The sequence below is a fragment of the Pteropus alecto genome, unplaced genomic scaffold (genome assembly GCF_000325575.1).
Source record: "Pteropus alecto unplaced genomic scaffold, ASM32557v1 scaffold79, whole genome shotgun sequence".
NCBI lineage: Eukaryota > Metazoa > Chordata > Mammalia > Chiroptera > Pteropodidae > Pteropus > Pteropus alecto.
The window spans coordinates 6,527,157-6,551,398 of NW_006494612.1; the positions used below are offsets into that span (position 1 = coordinate 6,527,157).

At 32.7% G+C, this 24,242-nt stretch overlaps 1 protein-coding gene across 4 annotated transcripts in view; it reads right to left on the bottom strand.

Annotated features, from left to right (window-relative positions):
• REV3L (REV3 like, DNA directed polymerase zeta catalytic subunit) overlaps nt 1-24,242 on the bottom strand; it is a 138,056-nt gene that overhangs the window by 72,085 nt on the left and 41,729 nt on the right. For 2 of the 4 annotated variants that reach the window (XM_006926076.2, XM_015600070.1), the window contains 8 exons: nt 20,531-20,720; nt 15,286-15,360; nt 8,174-8,334; nt 6,074-6,170; nt 4,286-4,380; nt 3,613-3,717; nt 2,685-2,769; nt 2,450-2,598 (listed from right to left, as the gene is read on the bottom strand). In XM_006926076.2, coding sequence (XP_006926138.1) covers nt 2,450-2,598; nt 2,685-2,769; nt 3,613-3,717; nt 4,286-4,380; nt 6,074-6,170; nt 8,174-8,334; nt 15,286-15,360; nt 20,531-20,720 — 957 coding nt within the window. Of the gene's footprint in view, nt 1-2,449; nt 2,602-2,684; nt 2,770-3,612; nt 3,718-4,285; nt 4,381-6,073; nt 6,171-8,173; nt 8,335-15,285; nt 15,361-20,530; nt 20,721-24,242 lie in introns of all 4 variants that reach the window. The other 2 variants (XM_015600069.2, XM_025042387.1) reach the window with 1 other exon arrangement.

Genomic DNA, 24,242 nt, shown 5'->3' on the forward strand with positions numbered 1-24,242 from the left:
AGAGATGGGCAAGAGAGCTAAAAAAATTTTTTGAAGACTTCTAAAGTATAGGTCTAGATGGGGAAAAAATATCACTATAATACATATAAACTAACAAAGGCTTAATATCTAGAAAATATGAGGAACTCCTATAAATGAGAAGAAAAAGACTAGTAACCCAATAGAAAATGAGCAAAGAATATACATAAGCAATTTTCAGATATAGAAACCCAAATGCTCAAACTTATTAGTAATAAGGAAATACAGATTAAACTAAGAAGATATCAAAGGATCAGAATGATAAAAATTTTTTACATCTGACACTATCAAATGTTGTTGAGGATATAAGGAAATATAAGCTCTAAAATATTGTGGAAATATAAATTTAGGTACAATCATTTTATAGAGTAATTCTATAATACTGGCTTTACTACTATAATGTGATATTTTTATTATTAACATACCTCAAAATCTGAAAAACTGAGCATTATAAATAACAAGGCTGATAGAAATTAAAATTTAAGGCAAAATTTATGCAACTTTGTAACCAGAGCACTACCAAATCAGTGATTGGTACCTGGGGAGATCATTCTAATCAGTAAGGAAGGCCACTCAGTGTGGCTGGAGGCTGTCACAGTGAATATTAAAAATGCACAGAAAATAACAGTATAAAAATGCTGTGTACATTTTCATTAAAGTGAGGCTGGAAGATGCTAGGGACAAAGCAAATGAAAGTAGAGCTCTGAGCCAGCAGGCTGGCATTAAGGTGAGCTTAGGAGATGGTGCAACCGGTCATGAGTCAGAGATGGCACAATGCTAGAATGCAACTCTTAGGGAGGGAGGAAGCCCTGGGTAAAGGTGCTCACTTTTAGTTGTTGCTGTTGTTTGATGCAGTTGAAAGAGCCCCTGCTGCCAATGCAGCAGTGAAAAAAGAGCTTTTCCTTTTATGCTGAAGGCTGCAATTCTATTCCTACTATTCTGTCTCTTCTGGCCTAGAAAAATTGCATATAAAACAATGTGACTTCTGAGTAAAACTTTCATTACTTTCTATTTCCCAATTATGTATAAGCTAATTGCATTACATCTGTTAGAGCAGGTGCTATCTAGGTAGAGTACAATACATCCACCTTAAGACTTGGCAAATTACACTGCTATATATCTTCTGTGGAGAAGCTCTGGCACATAGCCACAAGGTGACAGATATAACACCGTCCTTAACAGTGCAAAAGTGAAAACCAACTAACAGTTGTAGAGAAATTGATACACTTGTTAAGTCTTACAATGGAGCACTAATCAGCAGCTAAAATGACCCAGAAACATGAATGAACAAAAACAGATTTCAAAGTTATAATGTTGATATAAAAATACTCACCATCATTAGTAATGAGGGAAATAATAATTAAAACCATAACAAGATGCCATTTCACACACACTAGGATAGCTATACAAAAGACATAATAATCAAGTATTAGTGAAGATGTGAGGTATTGGAACCCTCACATATCACTAATGGGAATATAAAACCATATAGTCACCTTGGAAAACAGTTTGGCAGCTTACTAAAAAATTAAAGACAAATTTACAAAATGACCCGGCAATTTCACTCCTTGGAACTGACTCAAGGGAAATGAAAATATATATCCATACAAAGAGTCACATACAAATGTTCACAGCAGCATTGTTCTTAAGAGCTAAAAAATGAAATCTCAAATACCTACCAACTGATGACTGAATTAACAAAATATGGTATATTCATACAATGCAATATTATTCAGCAATGAAAAGGAATAAAATACTGATACTACAATATGTATGAACATGAAAACACTATACTAAGTGAAAGACACAAAAGATCACATATTGTATGATTTCATTTATATTATATATCCAAAAAAAGGCAAATCTTGAGAGACAAGAAAGTAGATTAGTGGTTAACTGGGGCTGGAGGTGGCAACAGGTTTGACTGCAAATGGACATAAGGAATCTTTTGAGGTGAGAGAAATGTTTTAAAATTGTATTATGGAGATATTTGCAAAACTCTGTAAATTTAGTATAAATCACTAAATTATACACTTAAAATGAGTGAATTTCATCTTATATAAATGATAATTAAGTTGTTAAAGAATATAATACTGAATGAAAAAAGAAAGTTATTTAATCTATGCCAAGTAGGACACCATTCATAGAAAATTTAAAACCTAAAATCATAGTATGTTATAGATATACATACATAAAAAAATTAAAATCACTTATGGTAGCAGTTTGTACCAACTTCAGAGTAGTGCTTATCTCTAGAGATAAAGAAAAGGTAAAGGACTGGGAGAGAGGTTTTTGCTATATCAATGATGTTTATTTCTTAGGAAAAAAACTTAGCAAATTCAACCAAATCTAATTATCTCAATGCTAGATATACAGATATCTGTTAGGGATGTTAGGGTATTATCTGTATACCTAAAAAAGAAAACCTCACCTTTGCTCAACTCTGTGTCTTTGTGGACTTCTACCATATTAGCCGGTGTACACTGAAGAATTTCAGGAGACAGAACCTCAGAGTGCAATGTTAACTCAGCAGAGAACTCCTGTGATCCATCGCTGTAGTCCACAGATCCTGATAATGTTCTGCTTAATTAAAACACATCCTTTATAACAAACTAGATGACAAAGTAATAAAATAGTTATGAGATCTATAATAAATAACCACTTACACAGAGAAGTCATTCTGTTTGAGAATTTCCTGAAGTTTCTTCTGAAATTTTTTTTCACTCTCTGTTGCTGGCACAAACTTGCGATCTTTGAATTTTAAAAGTGCATGAAAAAGATTTAGATAGCAAATGAATGAAATATTTTCTTTTCTCCTAGAGTAGCTTTAAAAATAGTAGCAATTTCCTAACCTTCTCTTGACACATATAACACCACCTAAAAGTAATTCTATTATAAAATCAAATAAAAGAGAAACGGTTGTTACTAAAGCTATAAAATTAAGCACTTAAAGTCAGTTCAAGATTAAATTCTATAATTTAAATATAACACAGGAAAAATTGTTCTCTACTTATACATGTATCATACATTCTGAACCTATAAAATTTTCCCTAATAAAATATAATATTTCTACTTTAAAAAGCATTCGAAATATATCAAAGCCTTTTTAGTGTTCAAGGCACTATAACAAAATTTTAAACTTATACTGGACTTCAACATAGGCTTACTACTGTATTTCAAATACATTTGCCTTTTGAATTATGTCTTTTATTCTTTTACCTTTAATATATTCATTGTGTCTGTGGTATTTATTTAAGCTCCCTCAAATTCTTTTTGAATGTAGCAGGGTTTAAAAATAAATAAAATGAATGTTTTCTTAAGAGATGTATAAGATGATCGAAGTGAGAGTTTATATGACATACCCAGAAAATAATTTGGAAAAATAATGGGTTGTTACATTTTCAAAGCTTAATGAGTTAAATACTGTGTTTCTAAGTTGGGATTCATGATGTTCTGTGCATTTTATACCTTATTTGGAAATACATAAGGTCAGAACATACTAGAGGATGAAAAAGGAACAAAAAACTTGGGGCTTAAACTTTTCCAATAAAATATCTTGTTTAAAAAGTAATTAGAATACTATTTGGTTTATACCTTGTGATTCAGGTTGGCTAATTTGAGAAGTTTCATTTCTATTTCTTCGCCGTTGCTTTTCATCTTCCCATATAGCCTGTAGACCAGGGTTTCCACCAATTTGAACTGTAATTACAACAATACTTCACTACAATCTCACAGTGAAAAGTGCTTGCTTAAAAAAAGAAATCCAAACTTTTAAAAAATAAATACTGTCTCTTAAGAAAAACAATTACCTACTTTGTGTAATAAAGCGGACAAACTATCCCAACCTACATTTCTTATGTTACTCCTTTTTTAGTTTTCTTCCCAGTGGTTCCCAAAAACCCACCAAGTGAAAAAGATTCAAACATTTGATGATAGCCAATAGACCTAAGAGTCCACTCCCTGGTATACAACCTGAAAATTAAAAAATTAAAAGTCAGAGTATATTAAATTTTTTTATACTGGGTAATTTATTTAGTGTTACACATACTTTAGGTTCATGACTATGCAAACATATGAATGAAAATATAAATGAAAAAAATTGTGACTATCTCATCAGAGGTACAGAAGCAACCTTGATAACATTTTGCATCTTCCTTCTATAACATCTTACTTCTCGAATAATGTTTTCTTACCTACTTGTTCCGCCCTATTTAAGTCATTAATTTTTAAAAATAAAAATACATATTAAGAATAATTGTGTATGTACCTTCAATGTCCAACCGATTTAAGATATCAGCAGCTACAGCATCTACTTCTAATTCACAAATACTCTGTGGTTCAACACCTTCCAGTATTAAAGAGCTGTATTAAAAACATATAAAAAAAACCCCTTAATTATTTAAGAGCAAATTTTCTGAAGATTTTTCTTACTTATACAATTTTTCATGTTTAGGTGGTAAGCAGAAAAGCCACTGATATATTAATTCACAATTATTCATGACATAATTGATTCTGTGTATATGCATATAAAGAAATGAAAAATGGGAAGAGAAAAATACAAAATACCTATTACATTGACAACTCTATTGAGATCTTTTTGCGGTACATTCTACATATTTTAGTTCATTATATTTTATATATAAGGAATGTACAATGTTTTAGCATGTGCATCATATCCAGGACAGAATGGGATAACAGAGAGACAGACAACTGACAGATGCATCAAAAACCATGCATATATGAAATCATTTGACCAGAGGTATCTTTCTCAGCAATCATTGATTAAATAAGGAGAGAATAAACAAAAAGAGATGAAGGGAAGTGAGCATACTGAAAGGTGAACAAATGATACTATTTTCCCTGCCCCCAACTACTGATGAAATGGAGAATGCTTTAAAATTCTCCGTAACTACAAAATTGAGAAACTATGTGTGTTCAACAGTGGGATCATAGCTAGGAAAAGTGGTGACACCACAAGAGCATTAATTCTTATGAGAACCGCAAAGGGAATAATTCTTATTCCCGTTAGTCCTCTTTGACTCAAAAGTGTTTTTGTTTTTCATCAGAGCCACAAAAATAGAAAGATTAGGACATCATATAACTGTCTCTGCTTGACAGAATGAACATACATCATCTAGGGTGAATCTCAGTTTACTCATTCCAAAATTTAGATATCCTACAAATATGGACATCAGATGAAAAGGAGAGAACCATGATTTTACTGGAAAGTAGGTGATGGCAGATTTCCTTAACATTTTTATGTGAAACAGTTTTAAATATTTTAAGAGAAACATATTAGCGAAACTTCATTTTCCATTGTCTATCTATAAGGAAATTTTGATGGAACATTAGAAATTAATTTGTTAAACCACAGAATTTTTACAATTTAAATAAATACACATGTATATATATAGGCATACATGTACACACAAACACACACATATATCTTTTGACCACTGATTGATAGAGAACAAACATATTAGCAACCTATCACAATATACCTTTTCTACTTTAGAAAAAATGATTCTTAACAGAGTTTGTCTCCTTTATTCATACAATTTAACAAAAATCAGTTTTGCCATGAAATGAATCAGATAAAATAGTTTATAATCAACAGTTTTCTCATAAAGTTTCACAATTTTTGGAAGAATTATATTGTAAATTTCAAGGCTGAATTTTCCAGGAGTAGCGCATTTGTAACAAAGGAGGGAAACAATAACATCGAAAAATATGGTCTCATAGTAAAAATTCACGACTACTTCTTGCCCTTATTATAAAACTACTTCAAACATTCAGAACAGGTGTTCTTAGGAAAAGGAAATAGTTTTCAGAACTAAAAATCTGTTTCTAGTAGATAGAAAAAGCATGAATAAAAAATTTGAGTCAGTAAATACATGCAGGCCATTCATTTTGTCACGAAAGGTAGATAAAAGATACAAAGGTAGACAATTGTGCCTTTCTGAACATTTCTGTTCACACAATTATGGTAACCATTAATTTCTAAATACAGTAGGATATATGTAAGTCAGTTTTCTTCTGTTTTACATTAACTAACCTTGGTATTTCATTTTCTTCCCACCGAAATAAGGTACCGGTAAGAGAATTTCCTGGTAGCTGATCCTTACAAGAGCCAGTTGTACGCAATGGATCACCTAGAAATAGAAAGATAAAAGGGAATAAGTTCTAATTTTAACTTGCCTATAATTACCTTTTAAGTAAAACAATATACAACCTATATGACTAGTTCCTAAAATTGTGTCCTAAAAATTCATGCACACATAGGAATGTATATATTCTGCTGAGAGTATTGGTTCCAAATCTAAGAGGGAAAAAAAATATTTGCAATACATACTTATGAGAGAAACGGCTACAAAACTTTGATACTGGAATAACAGTATGACATTTTTTTTTTTAAGGCTGAGAACACTTGGTATTCCTAGGTGGTCTCCCATCTAAGTACTAACCAGGCCCGACCCTGCTTAGCTTCCGAGATCAGACAAGATCAATAGCATGACATTTTAAATGTGCTACTGTGATAGGTATGCTTAAAATCTCATTTTATTTGGATGAATTAAGAATTTTTGTTAGACTTTAATCCAAATTCCTGTATGAGCTTCAATTAAAATTCTAGTGGAAATCAGATGCCATACTTTAATACTAATCTCTGAACAAAAAGAAAATACACAATGCATTCCAGGAGAAATGGCAGAAACATTGAGTGGAAACTTGGGGCAAATGCAAATACGAATTTACCAGCACTTGAAGAGGGGACTATACATGTTTGCTTAGTTGTCCGAGTTTCAGAAACTGAGTCCTAGGGTAATGCTTTGGAAGTAGTCTCTACATTTTAGCAACTTTTCTGTGACCTCTTATGAGAATTTCAATTTTCAGATAAGAGAAAGCTTAAATGGCACAGAAAGAATCCTAACATTAAGATATTAAATTTGCAATCCTCTTCAGCTAAATTTAATGCTTTAATTTTATTTGGTTAGCTTAATCACAAAATGGGTATAATCAGACTGCGATCAGGTATTACCATCTTTGCTATTTCAACAAAACACATGCCAAAACGTGTAACTGATACTTACCTATACATTATGTATTGTTTTAGAATATTTCTCTAAAGAACATGGAAACTCTAATTGAAATATGTAAATAAAATTTCTATTCAACTGTGGATGTCAAAAAAGTGTAATATAATATGCCTCTATGATACTCAAAATGTTTACTCTATATAATTATTTCTATATTCTTCACCTTAATGACTATAGTAATTTCCATTTCATTTGAAAATCAGTTATATAACTGAAACCGAGACAAATTATATATGCATATATATTAAAATTCCTAAATCTTTTTCACTTTTGAATTTATGCCACTTTCAAAAGTAAAACTACATTACATACTACATTAACTTGTCTTATAAAATGTTACTTTATGTACGTTATATAATTTATCATAAAGTTTACTGTCAGTTTAACTGTAATGTGTCTTAGATAACATGACAAAATAAAATACAAAAAATTATTCATCTATCTTTTCCATGATTTTAGCGTAACCTTTCATCTTATACAAAACAAAAACAAAGCAGAAACTCGAGGGCTATTTAGTATAATGAATTAAAATATAAATTATTTCATCATACTTGCAATTTCCCTGCTTTTTATTTCTCAACTCATTTCATGTATTTCTGTCTTCAAATTGTAAAAATTTTCTGTATTTTGAAAAAAATCCCTTCTAATTATCATTCAAATACTTACCTACATTTATAACTAAAATAAATAGCTTATGTATACTTGCTAATTTAAACTTTTCTCATGCTTTTCACCTATTAGAAACAAACTTTTGCTGGGTTTCTTAGAAGTGTTGATTTGATTGTGATGATGGCTGCACAACTCTGGCAATATACTAAAAATCACTGAATTTTCCATTTTAAATGAGTGAATTATGTGGTATGTGAATTATATCTCAATAAAGCTGTTACACAAAAAAATTTCTTTCGAAATGCTTTTCCTAGTAAACTCTAATACCATTTTGTATATTTTATTCTTTATCCATTTGGCACTTATTTTCTAAATACATATTATTTTATATACCATTAATTACCCAACCCTTGTTTCAAAGCTTTAATCTGAATTTGAGAAATTAACCTTACTTTTCCTTTTTGCTTTTCGGAACTTGACAGCAGCCAGATTTATTAAATTCATTCCATACAGATTATAGTCAATGAAGAGCTGTAGGAGGTAGGGAATATGCGCTTCATGAGGCTGGTAAAATTTATTCATTATGGCTCCACTTTGCAAAAGTTCACATATCCTAAAGTAGGGAGAAAAAAAGTTATATTATAAAATCATGTTCCTAGAATGTTAAGTGAAACAATGATTATACAAATATAGACAACACATTATATTTGCATACCAATATTTTACTTTGAATTTACTGGAAATTTGTATTTTGTTAAAAATTAAAAGTTTAAATCAAGTTTTAAAGTAAGCCACATGCTCTGAAAAAAAAATGTCAAAAAACTTCTTAGATGAAGAGTATTTTGACTTCTAAAAGCAATTAAATACAAACTATGTTGAAAAAGCCGAAATGTTAAAAAAGGTTTTTAAAATACGAGGTTTTTCTTTTAAAAATTCAGAAAATATTTTGGATTATATAAACATTCTAAAAAAGGAAATATGATCCACCCACAGAGATGTAACCATTTTAATATTTTTCATCTCTGAGTTGTTTTTCCTTCATGATGGGGAAAACAAACAACTGGCAATTATAAACTGTATAAGTACTATGCAGGGGAAGTGTATGAAATATCTAGGGGACACTAATCAGAGGTGCAGAGGCAGTTTCTGTAAAGCTTTCTTGAGAAGTCTCAAAGCAGGGGACTAAACAATGAACTGGAGATACTTTTTCTTTGAAGAGAGGGAAGAGTATTTTATGCAAATAAAATTACACATGCAAAGAGTCACAAGAAAATGTGGCTTATTCGGGAACTGAAACCACTGAGTGAGGCCTACTGACAGAACTGTGGTAAGAGGGAGGGCTAGAGAGGTGATGAGAAGTCAGATCATGCTGAGCCTATTAAGACATCTGAGGAGGTAGTGGAATTTCCGTGAGAAATGACCACAAGGAAACTAGATTAGCTAGAGAATGCACAAGACTAGAGAGAGATTGGGAATGAGAACATTACTATGGAAAAATTAAGATGGCAGCTTTAACAAGGATCATGGAAATATGTTGATTCAGAAGACATACAAAAATGGTCAGGCCTTGACGGCTAACTAGATGTGGAGGAAAAGGGAGAAGAGGAGTTGAGGATAACCCCTAGATTTTTTGCTTAAGCAGCTAGCTGGTGGTGCTGCATTTACTGAAATAGCAAGGATTGCAAAAAAAAAAAAACAGGTTTGTTTGGGATTTTTTTTGGAGGGGGAATAAAGATAAACTGAGTTTTAGACATACTAGGTTTAGGTATAATGAGATATTCAGGTAGATGTCTAGGAAAATATTAAAAATGAATGAAAATGAAGATGAAGATAAGAATAACTTTATTAACACAGCAAAGGCAGGTAACATGTTTTTAAGCACTATGTACTCTATACTGTGTTACGAGCTTTAAATGTTTAATCTCAAGTAATCCTCACTACAAACCTAAGGTACTATCACTCACTCTCAATTTATAAATAGAGAAACTGAGTCTTAGATTAAAAAGATGCCTAAAATCATACAAGCAGAAGAGCTAAAGTTCAAATCAAATTTTGTCTGACTTGTGAGTCCTTAACTATAGTGCTATTCTATTTATCTAGGAGATGGTTTGATATATTGATCAGGAGCTCTGGAGGAAATTTAGGCTAATGGTATACATTTGGAAGTCAAATACATAAAGATTAACAAAAACGAAACCAAACCATGGGAGTAGATAAGGCTGCAGAGTGATGAGAAAGTAGAGAGAGAAAATATAAACGCCTAAGACGGAACCACAAGGAACAACCACAGATGTCCAAAGAGGAACCAAAAAAATAGCAAAATATAAAGGATCAGATAGGTATGAGGAAAACCACAAGTTTACATATTTAAAAACCCAACATTTGGGATTATTTATGGCACTGTAAGCAATGACCTGAGGTCAAAAGGACAAAATGGTGTTCAATTGATTTAGCAATTTTAGTGAATGCAATTTTGGTGGAATGGTTCGTAGTATAAGCCATATTGGAGTACATTAAAGAGTAAACTGGAGGTAAGAAATTGGATTCACAAAGTAGAGTTAAACCCTTCAGAGAGAATAGCTATGAATATGAATGTATGTGTCATAAGTATGAATATGTATAAAATTAAGTCTTACCAATATTTAAAAGGAGTAGGGAAGGGAAATAGGGATAACTAGTAGATGGTGGATATTGAATTTGGAGGTGAAGGGGGGAATCTCTCACTGTAACAGGTAGCAAAAAGGAGAAAATGGATGTGAACAGAGTTTAAGGATATTTGATAGGAAATTAAGAGAGCTCTAGTCTGGTGATTCTCAAACTTCTTGGTTCCAGAACCCCTTTCTACTCTCAAAAATCATTGAGAACACCAAAGAGCTTTTGTTCATATGGTTTTTATCCATTAATATTTACCTTATTGAAAGTTAAAACAGAAATTTTAAAGAAACTTATTTGCTAATTTAAAAATAATAATAAACCTATTATGTTAACATAAATCACATTACTTTATTTAAAAAAAAACTGTATTTTCCAAAACAAAAATAATTTAATGAGAAAAGAAATTGTTTTACATATTTGCAAATTTGTCTGTTTTAATAGAAGACAGCTGGATTTTCACATATGTTTCTGCTCAATATATTGTGATATTTTGTTTTGGTTGAAGCATATGAAGAAAATCCAGCTTCACAAAGATATGTAGTTGGAAAAAAGAATAGTAACTGAATAACTTCTCATATAAATGTTGATTTTCTCTGACACTACATAAAAATTGAGTGTAGTAGTTTCTTAAAGGTTAGCAATAATGTGAAATTTGAAAACATATTAATAATGTTTTTGTACTGTTACATTAAAAACTATTATCTAATATTTTAAGTATTTTTACCCATACATGATTTTCTAACATCACTCACTAATCATATGAAAAATACAGATCCACGAAGATAGAACTTGTAAATGTTGATATATTTCATTAAACAATATATAAAAAAATCATTTGTTAATATCATCATCTAACTCATCAGAAAAATCTTTTAAGTATGGGAAAGCTGTTAAAGTTCACAGTACCAATAAAATCTTCCCAATTCTAATGTTTGCTTGAAAGCTCAAATTTTATTGTCGGCAACAAATACTATATGAGTTTTCTTCTTCAAAGACAGGTTTACTTTGTTCATTTTTGAGAATATGTCTGTCACACAGGCAAATCACCATAACTTGTTTTGTCTATCAGTTGTTCTTTAAAGTAAAAATGGTGTTCCATTAACAAAAACACTAGGTAGTTCAGCTTGCACCTAAAAATCATAAAAATGTTTGTTTCTTTGAGACAGTCATAGCACTGCAGCACATGCTTGCTTTCATTTTGTTAGATAAAATATTGAGATGCATACCCAAAGGTCAAGATTTAATAAAATTAACAATTTTTACCATATCCTCATACGTAAAAAAAAAAGCTGGCTTTTATTTTTCATCTGTGAGTGTTTAGTAGTAGAAACTACAACGACCATCCTCCCTTAACCAGTTTCACTTTCTGAAGTTTCAGTTACCTGAGGTTAATCTTGGTCTAAAAATATTAAGTGGAAAATTCTAGAAATAAAAATTTCTTAAGTTTTAAATTGCATGCCACTCTTAGTAGCATGATGCAATCTCTCATCGTCCTGCTCCGTCCCAACCAGTATATATATATCACTTCTTTGTCCAGTGTATCCATGCTTGTACATGCTACCTGCCTGTTAGTCACTTAGTAGCAGTCTCAGTTATCAGATCAACTACCACGGTATCGCAGTGCTTGTGTTCAAGTAATCCTTATTTTACTTAATAATGGCCCCAAAGTGCAAGAGTCGTGATGCTGGCAATTTGGCTATGCCAAAGAGAAGCTATAAAGTGTATGTGTATATGTATGTATGTATAGCAAAAAAAAAAATGTAATATATATATAGTTCGGGACTATCTGCAGTTTCAGGCATCCACTGGGGTCTAGGAATGTGCCCCCATGGATAAGGTGTGACTACTGTGGTTTGATGCCATTACCCTGATTTGGGCCCCAGTGCCAGTGTTTTACCCACCACCAGTGAACACAGTGAAAAAGACAAATCACATCTTAGAATTATCATGAAAATAATTTCGACAATGCAGATCCCATGAAAGGGTCTCAGAAATCCCCAGTCTGCACTTTGACAATCACTATTCTAGACTGATGAGTTCTATTTTCTATAACGAAGTAGGAGGCAAAGCTTCAGGAGGGATTTAACATTTGAGTAAAGAGGGTAGAGAATATAAGGAGAGAATTAGAGAAAAATACAAGTAAGACAGGTCAAGGAAGGGCCTAGGCAAAGCTGAAGAGCATGAATTTAACAAAGGCACCGATCCGTTGTGATTTTTTTGGTATCCTGCAGTAATGAGAAACCAGAATTTAGCACAAAGAAAGTAAATAAATGGATTAATCCAAAATTGATGGTTTTATCCTGCAGGAAAAGGAGTTGAGAAGGTAAAGAATAGATGCTAAGATGGAAAGGACAGAAATTAGTTGCAGGAGGAGGCTACAGAACGGGGTAGTAGTAGTGGTGCCAAGGAACCTGAAGCCTGAAAATAGAGTTTTAGTAACTCAGAGACAGAGTTAAAAGAATAGAAAAAACAAAGAATCTTACTGGGACCATGAAAAGGTTCTAATACTGAATTACAGTGGTAGGTGCACAACTTAGTAAATTTCCTAAAAATCATTAAATTGTGTATACATAAAAATGTGTGAATTTTGTGGCATGTAAATTTTATCTCAAAAATGTGTTTAGAAACCAAGATGTTTACATTTAAAATTTCAGAGGTAGAACTGGACTTGGGGTGGTAAACACACAATAGAATATACAGATGTCAAATTATAATGTACACCTGAAAATTATATAATTGTATTAACCAATGTTACCTCAATAAACTTAATTTAAAAAAAATAAAAATAAAATTCCAAGATTAAAAAATAATAACAAAAAAATAAAATTTCAGCAGTAACACAAGCTCTAGGGTGTGGTTAAGAGAGCAGGTAGCTTAAGAAGAATGGAAATAAAGATCACAGGAGATGAACGAGTAGGAGAATTAAGAGGCCAGTTCCCAAATGATATGTATAGTGTTCAATCATTCATTCCGCCAATAGTTACTATTAAGTGCCAGATACTATACTATTCTAAAAACTGGGGATTCAGCAGCAAATAGCAGAAAAAATCTTTGCCCCTCGTGACTTACATTCTAGTAGGATACCAATTTTATATGGACATTTAAAAGAGAATATGTGCATATATGTACATATATACATATGAAAAATAAAAAGGCCTACACCAAACTCTTAAAAGTGATTGCCTCTAGGGAAGAGAGTTAAGAGTGAGTGTAAAGTCCAAAATATGCACTTTAACATTTTACATCTATATTACAGCCCATATTTACATAGTACTTATAATGTGCCAGGCACTGTTCTGAGTGATGTATAGATATTAACTAACATACCTGATCATCAGAACAATGTGTACCAACATCAACACTATTTACAGATGAGAAAGCTAAGGCACAGAAAGATTCAATAACTTGCCTAAAGTCATCCAGCTAGTAAGTAGCAGAACCATAATGTGAATGCAGGCAATCTGGTTTGAGAGTCTGGGCTCTTAACTACTACATTATGTATTAGGCAGATACTATAACAAATGATTCATGTATAAAAGTATTATAAAAAATAATAACAACAAAATATTTTTTTTTCACAGGACCCTGTTCTTTTCCTTCATAGTATGTATTACAATTTTTGGCTAGACATTCAGGTTACTAGTTTACTGTTTGTCTAGGGCAGAAACCATGTAAACTTTGTTCACCAATGTTTACCCAGCAAATTCCATAGTGCATCAAATAATGTAAGCGTTTTATAAGTATTTATTAAAAATGGATAAATTAATGAATCTCTCAATAAATCAGAGAATTTCAGATAGACACTGTGATAAAAGTTATATAATTTAAAGCAAATTTATTAGAAATAGTTTTTAATAAATATTTGATTGCTATAGTCACAAGAAAAACATTATATTTACACTTCAAATAGAACTACAGTTTACAGGTTACTTGTAAAAGACTTATGCAATTTCATGGTTTGCACTTAGCACATTTAGAGATGAAAAAGAAAGAAAAAAATGACTGAGGTTTACTCTTACCACTGTGCACACAAAAGAAGGTAAGAATCCACAGGAGTTGGTATAAGAAACATCACTGTCTTTAAGTATCTATTCTGGAAAATTGTTTTGGTATCCTATGTAAAAACAAACTGTTTGGGGTAAGGTTGGGGGCAGGTTATAGGGAAAATTAGTTTTCAGTGGTTACTTAGAGAAGTGAATATCCACTGAGATTCCGTGAAGTTCTCAATGGCCTAATTTACAGTAAACTTCATCTCCTTAGTGGCTGTGCCTCTCTTGGTGCCTAAATTCACTCTGGGGAAGTATCTAATTTATATCTTACTAAAAGATTACCATTTGGAACCTAGTGCCTATTGGCAGAGAGGATCTTTTGAAAAAAACAACACTCAGCACTTCTTCAAGGCTACTTTTACCCTCGGTTGTCATGACACACAGAGTGAACACACTTGTTTTGAACCCTAGAGGATGAGTGAAGTCTTCTCCATATGTCCCCTTCCTGCCTGCAATAACTTGAGCTCCAGGATGATTGAGGGAAGAAGCTATAGGAAGAGAGACTTAATGAGAGAAGGGGAAAAAAGTAAAAATAAATAATTTTTCTAGGTATTGAACATCTGATCTAGCCAATGGGGCACTAAGATCATACATGGCAGCCATGATCATGTCTCCTTATCTACTTCCACAAACTCTAAATCTAAGATAGAAAGGAATCAATTCGGGGCTATAAACCAAGGTACCTTCACACTTAAAATATCCTTCTAAGCCATGGGTCTCTTTCTTTATGCATATATGTACATATTATGGTGTCTTTCTTTAATAATGCTATAAACAAGGCTTTCTTCTAGATTTCTCTTTTTATTATTAAAATACTTAAGTGATAGTTATTCATATTTTTATTTCATTTATCCTTGTACCTTTTCACCATTGCAGGATTGTAAAGATAGATCTTCATAAAGTGTCTTTCCTTCTCATGATAACCATAAAAAGGCCTGAAATAAAAGAAAAAATATATTGAATTATTTTCATCATTCAAATATGTAACAATATAATTTATTGTCTTAATTTGATTCAGCTGGGCTAATTCAATCTTACACTCCAAAAATCAAACAATAACTCCTTTCTAATTGAACCTACCACAAGTTAACATATAAAATATTGAAATCTGGTAATTTCTTTTAAAAAGTTTAAAAATATCACTTAAAAAAACACAAGAGACAAAAAGCAGCAGCATACTATTCACACATTAATTTCAATCATCATGAGTATTAAAAAGTGGCTTTTTTCTTTAACTCTGACCATGTATGAAAAAAACAAAGACCTTTCAAATACCTTCTCCCATTTCCCATTTTTTCGGTCAAAAACTAAAGTTCTTCATCAAAAAAGTCCTTTAGTTAATAGCATTTATATCACTTTCCTTAATCATCTGTTTATTATTAATTTTGCAAGTTCATTAGGCAGAGACAATTTATTATATATACGTATACATACATGTATGTTTATGTGTGTGTATATCACACATCCAAATCAAATGAATCCTATGAAAACTATGTAGACATGAACTTAAGAGACTGAAAAAAACATGGACTTACTTAAGAACCCTAATTATGTTGAGGCTGGGTTTTTCTTGGGGCATCAGCTGGAGTGGGGAAAGGGAGAAACAAAAATCTACATGATAGAGAGAGAAACAAGTTCTCAATTCGAGATGAAATAAGTTGGGCTATCATGTCATATCATTTCAGGAGGATCTGAAACTATACCAGTACATCTGATATTTAGACCACCATTTTCAAAGATGATGTAATTAGAAAGAATATGTGAACAGGTATGAATTTGGAGATGAAATAAAAAGTTTTATATTTGCTTAGAATTTCTCTATAAATAAGGGGATGATTAAATCTTTAGGTGGATAAAACCTTTCATTTTTAAAATATTGTCCTCACATGACTGACACTAGATTGAACTTACTAGGGCACCACCTCTCTCTGTCATGTCTGACAGTGTAGCAGACATCAAATACAGAGTAATTTGAGAGTGGCATCATTATTTTGGGTATATTTAAACAATTTTTTTAGCTGTTTTGAGCTGTTAGATTAGAACCATCTGTATGACTACTAAAAAGCAATTTCTATTTCAAAAAAATCCAACTATTTACCAAGGTCTAAAAGGATCTTTATGTCATCCTCCAATCTCATACCACTCCAATCTCATACCACTCTTCCTTTTTCCCTCCAGCCATTCTAACATTTCAGCCCCTCTAACTTGATCTACTCTGAAGTAACTTGCTATTTCCTCTGCCTGGAAAGCTCTGTCCTGGACCTTTGCATGACCTGCTTGCAATCTCTTTTGTGTGTGTGTGCGTGCGCGTGTATAAAAATATATATTTATTATGATGACATTAACAAAATTCAGTAAGTTTCAGGTCTCTTTGGGTCTCTGCTTAAACAGACCTCCTAAGAAAAGCCTTCTCAGACCATCACTCCCTATTCCTTACTCATCACTCTTATTTACATTTTTTTTAAAAATAACATTTACCACTTCCTATTCACACCATTTTTGTTGCCGTGAAAGAAAGACACATTACATGAATTATCTCACTGGCAAACTCAACTCTTAATTCCTCCTGCTATGGTATTTTTCCTATAAATAAATGTAGCTCTCTATCTGGAGACATGAGTTATCTTTAGCCAGATAAATGGGGGAAAAAGAATTAAATCTTCATTGCTGTGGTCCATGTTATCTTTGCTTTGTTTGGTTTTGTTAATAATCTTTAGGTTTTTACATAAATTCAAAAACTGAATATGTTGACTATCAAAACTCTAAAAATTCTTTGTAAACCTAGGATTCTGTTTTCTTAGCTACTGCCACAAAATATAGCTTGAACTCTATAAATTCAGCTTTCTGCTTCTTGTGGCCAAGAAAGTGTCTGTAGTTGATTTTGGCAAAAATCTCAAAGACACTTTGGAGCAAAAGAAAGTAGAATAGAGCAGAGTTTGAGGGCAGATGTTTTTATGCTTAAAAAATGATTAGAACTTACTCAGATAATTAGAGTAAGTTAACATAACAATGAGAAGGAAAATGAGCACAAACAGGAAAAAATCTCAGTTAATTAACTTAGATTAACTTAAAATCTCTTCATAGGATATTTTCTAGAATCCTATAATGGCAGCTAAGTATCAAAACTGAAGCCTATCCTACTTCATGGACATCATGAGAAGGCAGAGTTCTTTGGAAAAGACAATAATACTGGGAAAAATATAAGTTAACAGGAAAAGAGGAAGACCAAATATGAGATGGACTGACTCCATAAAAGAAACCATAGGCTTGAGTCTATAGGAGCTGAGCAGGGGTATTGAGGACAGGACATTGTGGACATCACTCATTCACAGGGTCTCCAGGAGTCCAAGCCAACTCAATAGCTCCTAACACACAAGTGGCAAGGAATCCCAGAAATTAGCCTAAGGTCATGACATGGTCTTATCTCTTAAGCCAGCCTCAGGATAATGCATAGTCTAGGAAGACTGGAATCAAACTGTGTACAAAGTATAATTTGATAGCTAGATACAACCTTGTCTATCTTAAAGACGTAGGGAATATTGAAGGAATAAAGAAATCACAGAAGCTAGAATGTATGGTAAGGGGAAAGGGGATCTAGGTAAGAAAAAAACCCCAAAAATACTGGAATAAGAGAAAAAGGAGAATAACAGCCATAAATTAGATTGAACAGCTCATCTTTGCCCCAGGTATCCAGATTCATAACTCAAAAACATGGCAATGTCTTTAACAATTACCCATCAAAAATATAGAAAGACTAGTGACTAATCATTTCACTAGGCTGTCTAGAGATTCAACTTTGAAATGAGAATATGTATAGGAAAGTTTTTAAAAACATTAAACATAAAAAAGTTAGAATATAAAGCTGATGATTCTTTTAACATAATGGTTGCTGTTATAGGAAGGGTATGAACTTTACTTCATTCATTGATTTAACCAAATAGTTATTGAGCCCTATCTACTAAGTTCCCAACACTGTATAAGATGCTAGACATATAATGACGAACTAGACAAGCATGGTCCTTTTTCTAACGACGCTTACCTGCTGGTGGAAGAAACACATAACAACTAAGTAAATAAACAAAATATTAAAATAATTATTAAACTATATTAAGTACTCTTAAAGGAAACAAAGAATGGGCTGAAATACAGAATAATAACAACAACCTATTTTAAGTATGAAAGTCAGAGAAAACACCTCTGGTGATGTGAAAGATTTGAAGGACTGGAGAAGGATAGAGCACTCAAGGAAAAGAAATTCTATTACAAAGTTGGGAAAGAGCTTAGCACATCAGAGAAACTGAAAGACCAGTATTTCTGCATGGAACATAGTGACAAAGTTACAGAAGTAGCAGGGGTCAGATCACATAGGCTGTGGTTAGAATTTTTTTCTAGGAACAATATGAAGTCACTCAAGGCTATTAAAAGATTTTAAAAGGATCCATTTTACATTATAAGAGTACTTTTGCAACTCTGGAGTGAGACAAGGATAGAAGAAGGGAACTGAATTAAAAGGATACCATGTGGTCCAGAGGAAAACCTAGATTAAGGTGGAAAAATGTATATAGATTTAAGATTTCCACTGGATTTCATACAGACATATCGATTCAATATGCTCAAGTATGAGCTCCAAATCTTTCCTGCCAGCCTGTTCTACCTGCACTTTCCATTCTTTTAGCAGCACAGACTCAAAACTTTTGTAGTCATCCTTAACTTCTCTCATAACCCTCATCCAATGAGACAGCAAATCTTGTTGACTCAACCCTCAAAATACACCCAGAAGCTGACCACTTCTCACTATGTTACCCTAGTGCAAGCCACTGTATTTTCTCACCCAGAAAAATGAAACAGTTCTAATGCTTTCCCTATGACCTATTCTTAACACTGTTGCTAAAGTAATTCTTTTAAACTAGATCATGGCTGTTTAAAATCGTGCAATAGCTTACAGTGAAAGCCAAAGTCCATAAGAACAGCCTACAGCAGTGGTTCTCAAACTTTAGCATGCAACAGAATCATCAGAAAGGTTTTAATAACACATACTGCTGAGCCCTTCCACCAAAGTTCTGGGACCCAAGAATTTACTCTAAGTTCCTAGGTGTATAAGTCCAAGTCCTCTAAGAAGGAGATGCCAAAATATGCAAGAAATTTATGAGTCCTCAAGTATGTTCCAGGAATAGGCCTGCCTTAGTATCCGTGCCATGCTTAGTCATAGGCTGGGAGTAGTCTACGGAAAGCAGCTTTAGCTGCTATGGGATAGACGAATTTTAGCGTAGTAGCTAGGGCTGTTGTTCAATCATGCTCCTGTTTTTGGAGATCTGAGAAGTACATTCTCATGGCTATTAAAGCAGGTAAAGCTGATGTTGGTGATCCTGGAAACCAAAGTACAGAAATCATACTTTGAGAACCACTGGCCAAAATGATCTCCATCCTCTCATATCTCTCTAACCTCATTTTATCCTACTTGCCTTTACTCCCTCCATTCCAGCCACTGTTTCTACTCCCTCACCTTTAAGTCTGCTCAAATGTCAAATTGCTTGTCAATGAGACCTTCCCTGATTATCCTATAAAACAGTGCTACCAATCTACTTCTCCACATCACACTACTTACTGATCCTTCTCATACTGCTGTACATCTTTTGTTCTATAGCACTAATTATCATGCAATAAATAAATAAATTTAATTCTACAGCCATAACACCCTGAATGCGTCCGATCTCGTCATAAATTTATTTCATGTTGTATCTACTTGTTATTTTCCATTTCCTGTTATTAGAATATAACTTCCATGAGGGCAAGGATCTTTGTTTTTTTCACCAATATATCCCAAATGCGTAGAACACTGCCTGACACACAAAAGGTGCTCAATAAATATTTGTTGAATGAATTACATGAATTTCTACAGTTCTAGAAAGCAAAGAAATGGGAAAGGTTAAAACAAAAAGCACCATTAACCATCTATCTTTCACTGCAATAAAAATTAACTTTAAAAAGTTCTATCAGACAAGACGCAAAAGAAAAATGAAGAGTATATTTGACCCTAATGTTTTCTTTTAATTAGAACGGCAATGGAAATACAAATAGAAATTTAAAAAGATGATATATACTTACATTCCTGATACTAATGACACTTTGAACACGTGCTGAGCAGTGGAAGATGGACTGCCTAAAGCCACATTCAGTGCTCTGTCGATACTGAATGCCATCTGAGAAAGATAGCTTTCTGGATGCTGTCCATAACCATCATATGGCACATAGAGGTAAGGAAAGATGCCATGTAGATGAAGACATGTCTTCTGACCTAAAATGTAATACATTACAAAGTTTAGTCTTGAGATGCATTTAAAAATTTTAACATTACAAAGCTCAGAATGCAAGTCATTTAAATGTTCTAACGGCTAAACAGCTTATCTAAGGTAAGGGTTGAAGAAAATTAACCCATAGTTATTAAAGCCACTTGTATTAACTAAATTTCATAACATTTAGGAGCATTTTATAAACATATAAGCATTATAGTATGGTTTAAATACTTTTGGAGAAAATACGTTTGAATATTTCACCCTTACAATCTATAACTTTTATGAACTTCACTGAACTGCCCTATAATTTCACTTAGCACAGTGTTAGGAAGCTTACAAAAATTCACTGAAAGTTTACTAAATAAATCAGTGAATGTCTGTCCTGGCATAAAAGTTTTCAAACAAGAGAGTTCCCTAAAACAGAGACAGCTCTGGGTGAAAGGAGAAGGTAAAAGCAGTTTCAGTGTGTGCAATTTTGCTATTGGGGTGGGAAGGGTAAAAATGAAATTTTGTTATTAGGAAAAAAAACACCAACACAAATCAAAAGAAAATCTCTACAGATCAATTGTCTGTAATGGACTTCTGGATATCTAAATTGCACATTTGGTGGAGTGGGACACGGAGGCACAAGAGGGGAAAAAACAAGCATGCACACTTCCCAAGAAACCATTATATCAGGCAAGGTGCAGATGGGGTAAATGGTGCTGACTTGCCAACACACAATCCAGCACAGCCATGATAAAGAAACTTCCATGAGCAAGAACCCACAAAAGAAGTGCCACAGAAACAGTAATGTATCCATGACAAGGTTAAGTAACAACACCATTACTCTCATGAATCTGGCAGGACTGTCCTGTCCTCTGAGCATTGTCCCTAGTTCCCCTTGGGTCTATGCCATTTGTCTATTTCAAACACAGAGGAGAGCAGCAGTGATGGAAGAACACATCTATTTTTCTCATCCTGTCACTCACTATTACTGTACTCTCCTGCCAACACAATCCTCAGACTTCTTCTCCACCCCTTATCCTACTCTATTTCACTTGGCTTTTTCTTTTGGTAGGAAAGGAACTATTTGCTTGGTTACTATTTCCCATTTATAATTTAGAATGATTTATATAAAATGTATTGAAAATAGTTCTATGCTCCTGTGGTAACTTGTGTTTACACTTTTTATAATGACTAAAATCACCCTGTCTTACTCTGAAGGTACCGTTATAACAGAGTTAACAAATCTGCCAAGAGTTTTTCATAAATAAGCAAAATTGGAAAGACCTGTAACACAATAGAATAAAATTTGCACCCTCATAAGTGCAATATTCTGATGTGAACTATCAACTTTCACACTTGAAGAATTACCAATTGTGTTACTATCAGACCAATTTCAGTTTCTATTTTTAGCAGCAGTTATGCTACTTAATATCAAAGGAATGAAAAAAACACTTTCAGTTAAAAGAAAATTCTTGGCTATTTAGTTTCATTTCTAAATACATGGTACTATTTCCTAAACACAGTTTAATTCTTCAAATAGAAAAAATTCAAATCATAGTGGTGAGCGAGTCTTCAGAAAATATAATTAGTTTACTAATGATCTACTTGAATGCTTTTAAACATCTCAGGAAAAAAGGTTATAACCATTTCCCTTCTGTACATAAACCACAATTTGGTTAAAAGCAACTGGCATGCTAAACCATGGGGTAAGGGAGTTGGGGAGACAGAGAAGTATTTCCTTTTAGGTTGATAAATCTAATATCAGTAATTACAGAATTACTAGTATAGCAACATTTATAAGAAGTATTATAAGTTCCTAAAATATTAATTTTACAGTCCATATATATTAATAATGGAAATTTGGGTAAATTTTCATAAGACTCAATCATAAAATTTGAGTTTTACTAATAGTTTCTTTATAGAGAGGATGTTTACAAAGTTCATAAAAGTTTTTAAATATCCATTTTTCACATCTCCTCTGAAGTAGGGGCCAGAAAAATTATCCACTTATAAGCTTTGGAACTGCAATAATTTATGGTATATGACTTAGGAAAAAATCGGAAATGATTTAAACTAAGTGCCCTACATACATCTATCTCTAAAACTTAGAATAACCTTGCAAGTATTACAGAGTTTAACTTTCCCAAAGCTAACTATTAAGTAATGAATCATGATTTGAAAACTGTTAACAAAATCTAAAACTAATGCTTTCTATTTAACCATACTGGTTCAATTTTTAAAAGTTAATGATGGATTCCTTAATCTTAATTCTTATTTTGTACTGTAAATACCTGTTTATCTGACTTTCCTATTTGATTGCAAATTCTTTGGGAGCTGGTGCTGTGTTGAAATCATCATCATAATTCCAAGGACCCAGCACACATAGTATGTGTTAAATAAATATTTATTAAATGAATGAACGAACCCTCAGCAAAACAGAGTAATTACTTAAGGGCAAAGAATGGCGTGAAAGCCTTTGAACAGCTATAAAAAAAATCTGAAAACAGAGGGATGCAGCTGTGTAATCCCATGGAGATAAAACAGTCTACCTCAACTATCCATCAGTTAGAATTCGGTTCAGCTCTGAGAAAATGCCTTAAAATCAGTGGCTTAGTATTAAATTAGTGGCTTCTCTTGCATAAAATAAGTCCAGAGGTGGGTAATTAGTATTAGGGACTCAGGTTTAGTGGCCTATTTAAGACGAACTTGTGACTTGAGTCCAGAGGCTTTTCCTCAATACTCCAAGGAGTTCAACATTCAGGGTTTTTAAAGAATGTTTTTATAAAATTAGCGAAAGCTATGCCATTTTGAAACATTTCTAGATGACTTATGATTGTTAAAGGATTTAGAATATTAGCTATTTCTAGGTGACATGTAGATCCAAAGAAAGAAAACATCATTACTTTCTGAATATCCTCCCTTATTGTCATGTCAAACTGAATTAAGGCAACAAGTCCAGTAGGAATAAAATTGTCTTTGGAAGACTAAACGTATATATATAGGTTCCAAAAAGTTTTTAGAGTTTGAATTTTCCAATTTAACTGATGTTGCCTAATTCAGAAACTGCAACAAAAATTGTTTCAGGAAAGCTCCATGGAAACTTGTCATAGCCTAACTGCTGGTTTTTAAAGATACCATGACAAAACTTTGTGGAGTTGGCTACTTTCCAACTGTGTTTAAGTAGGGCTTCTATAACTAGGGCAGGTGCCTCTGTAACAGCCAGTATTTGGGTACTACCAACCTAATCTTTCACAGAACTTAGAATTACATTAAACATTAAGTCCTCTGTATTCCAACATTTCTTATGTCATTTTCCTACATTTTCTCTATATTTTAAGTGCCTGGATTTGGTCTCTTAATTAAAATATGCACTTAAAATATTATTAGTTTCTTTGTAGCAAAATTAACCTGTATTTTTGCAGATCCATTTTCAATAAACAGATAGACTAACTAACACATACCATTACTTTAATTCTGGGGTCTGCAAATATTTTTCTGTAAAGTGGCAGGTAGCAAATATTTTAGTCTTTATGGGC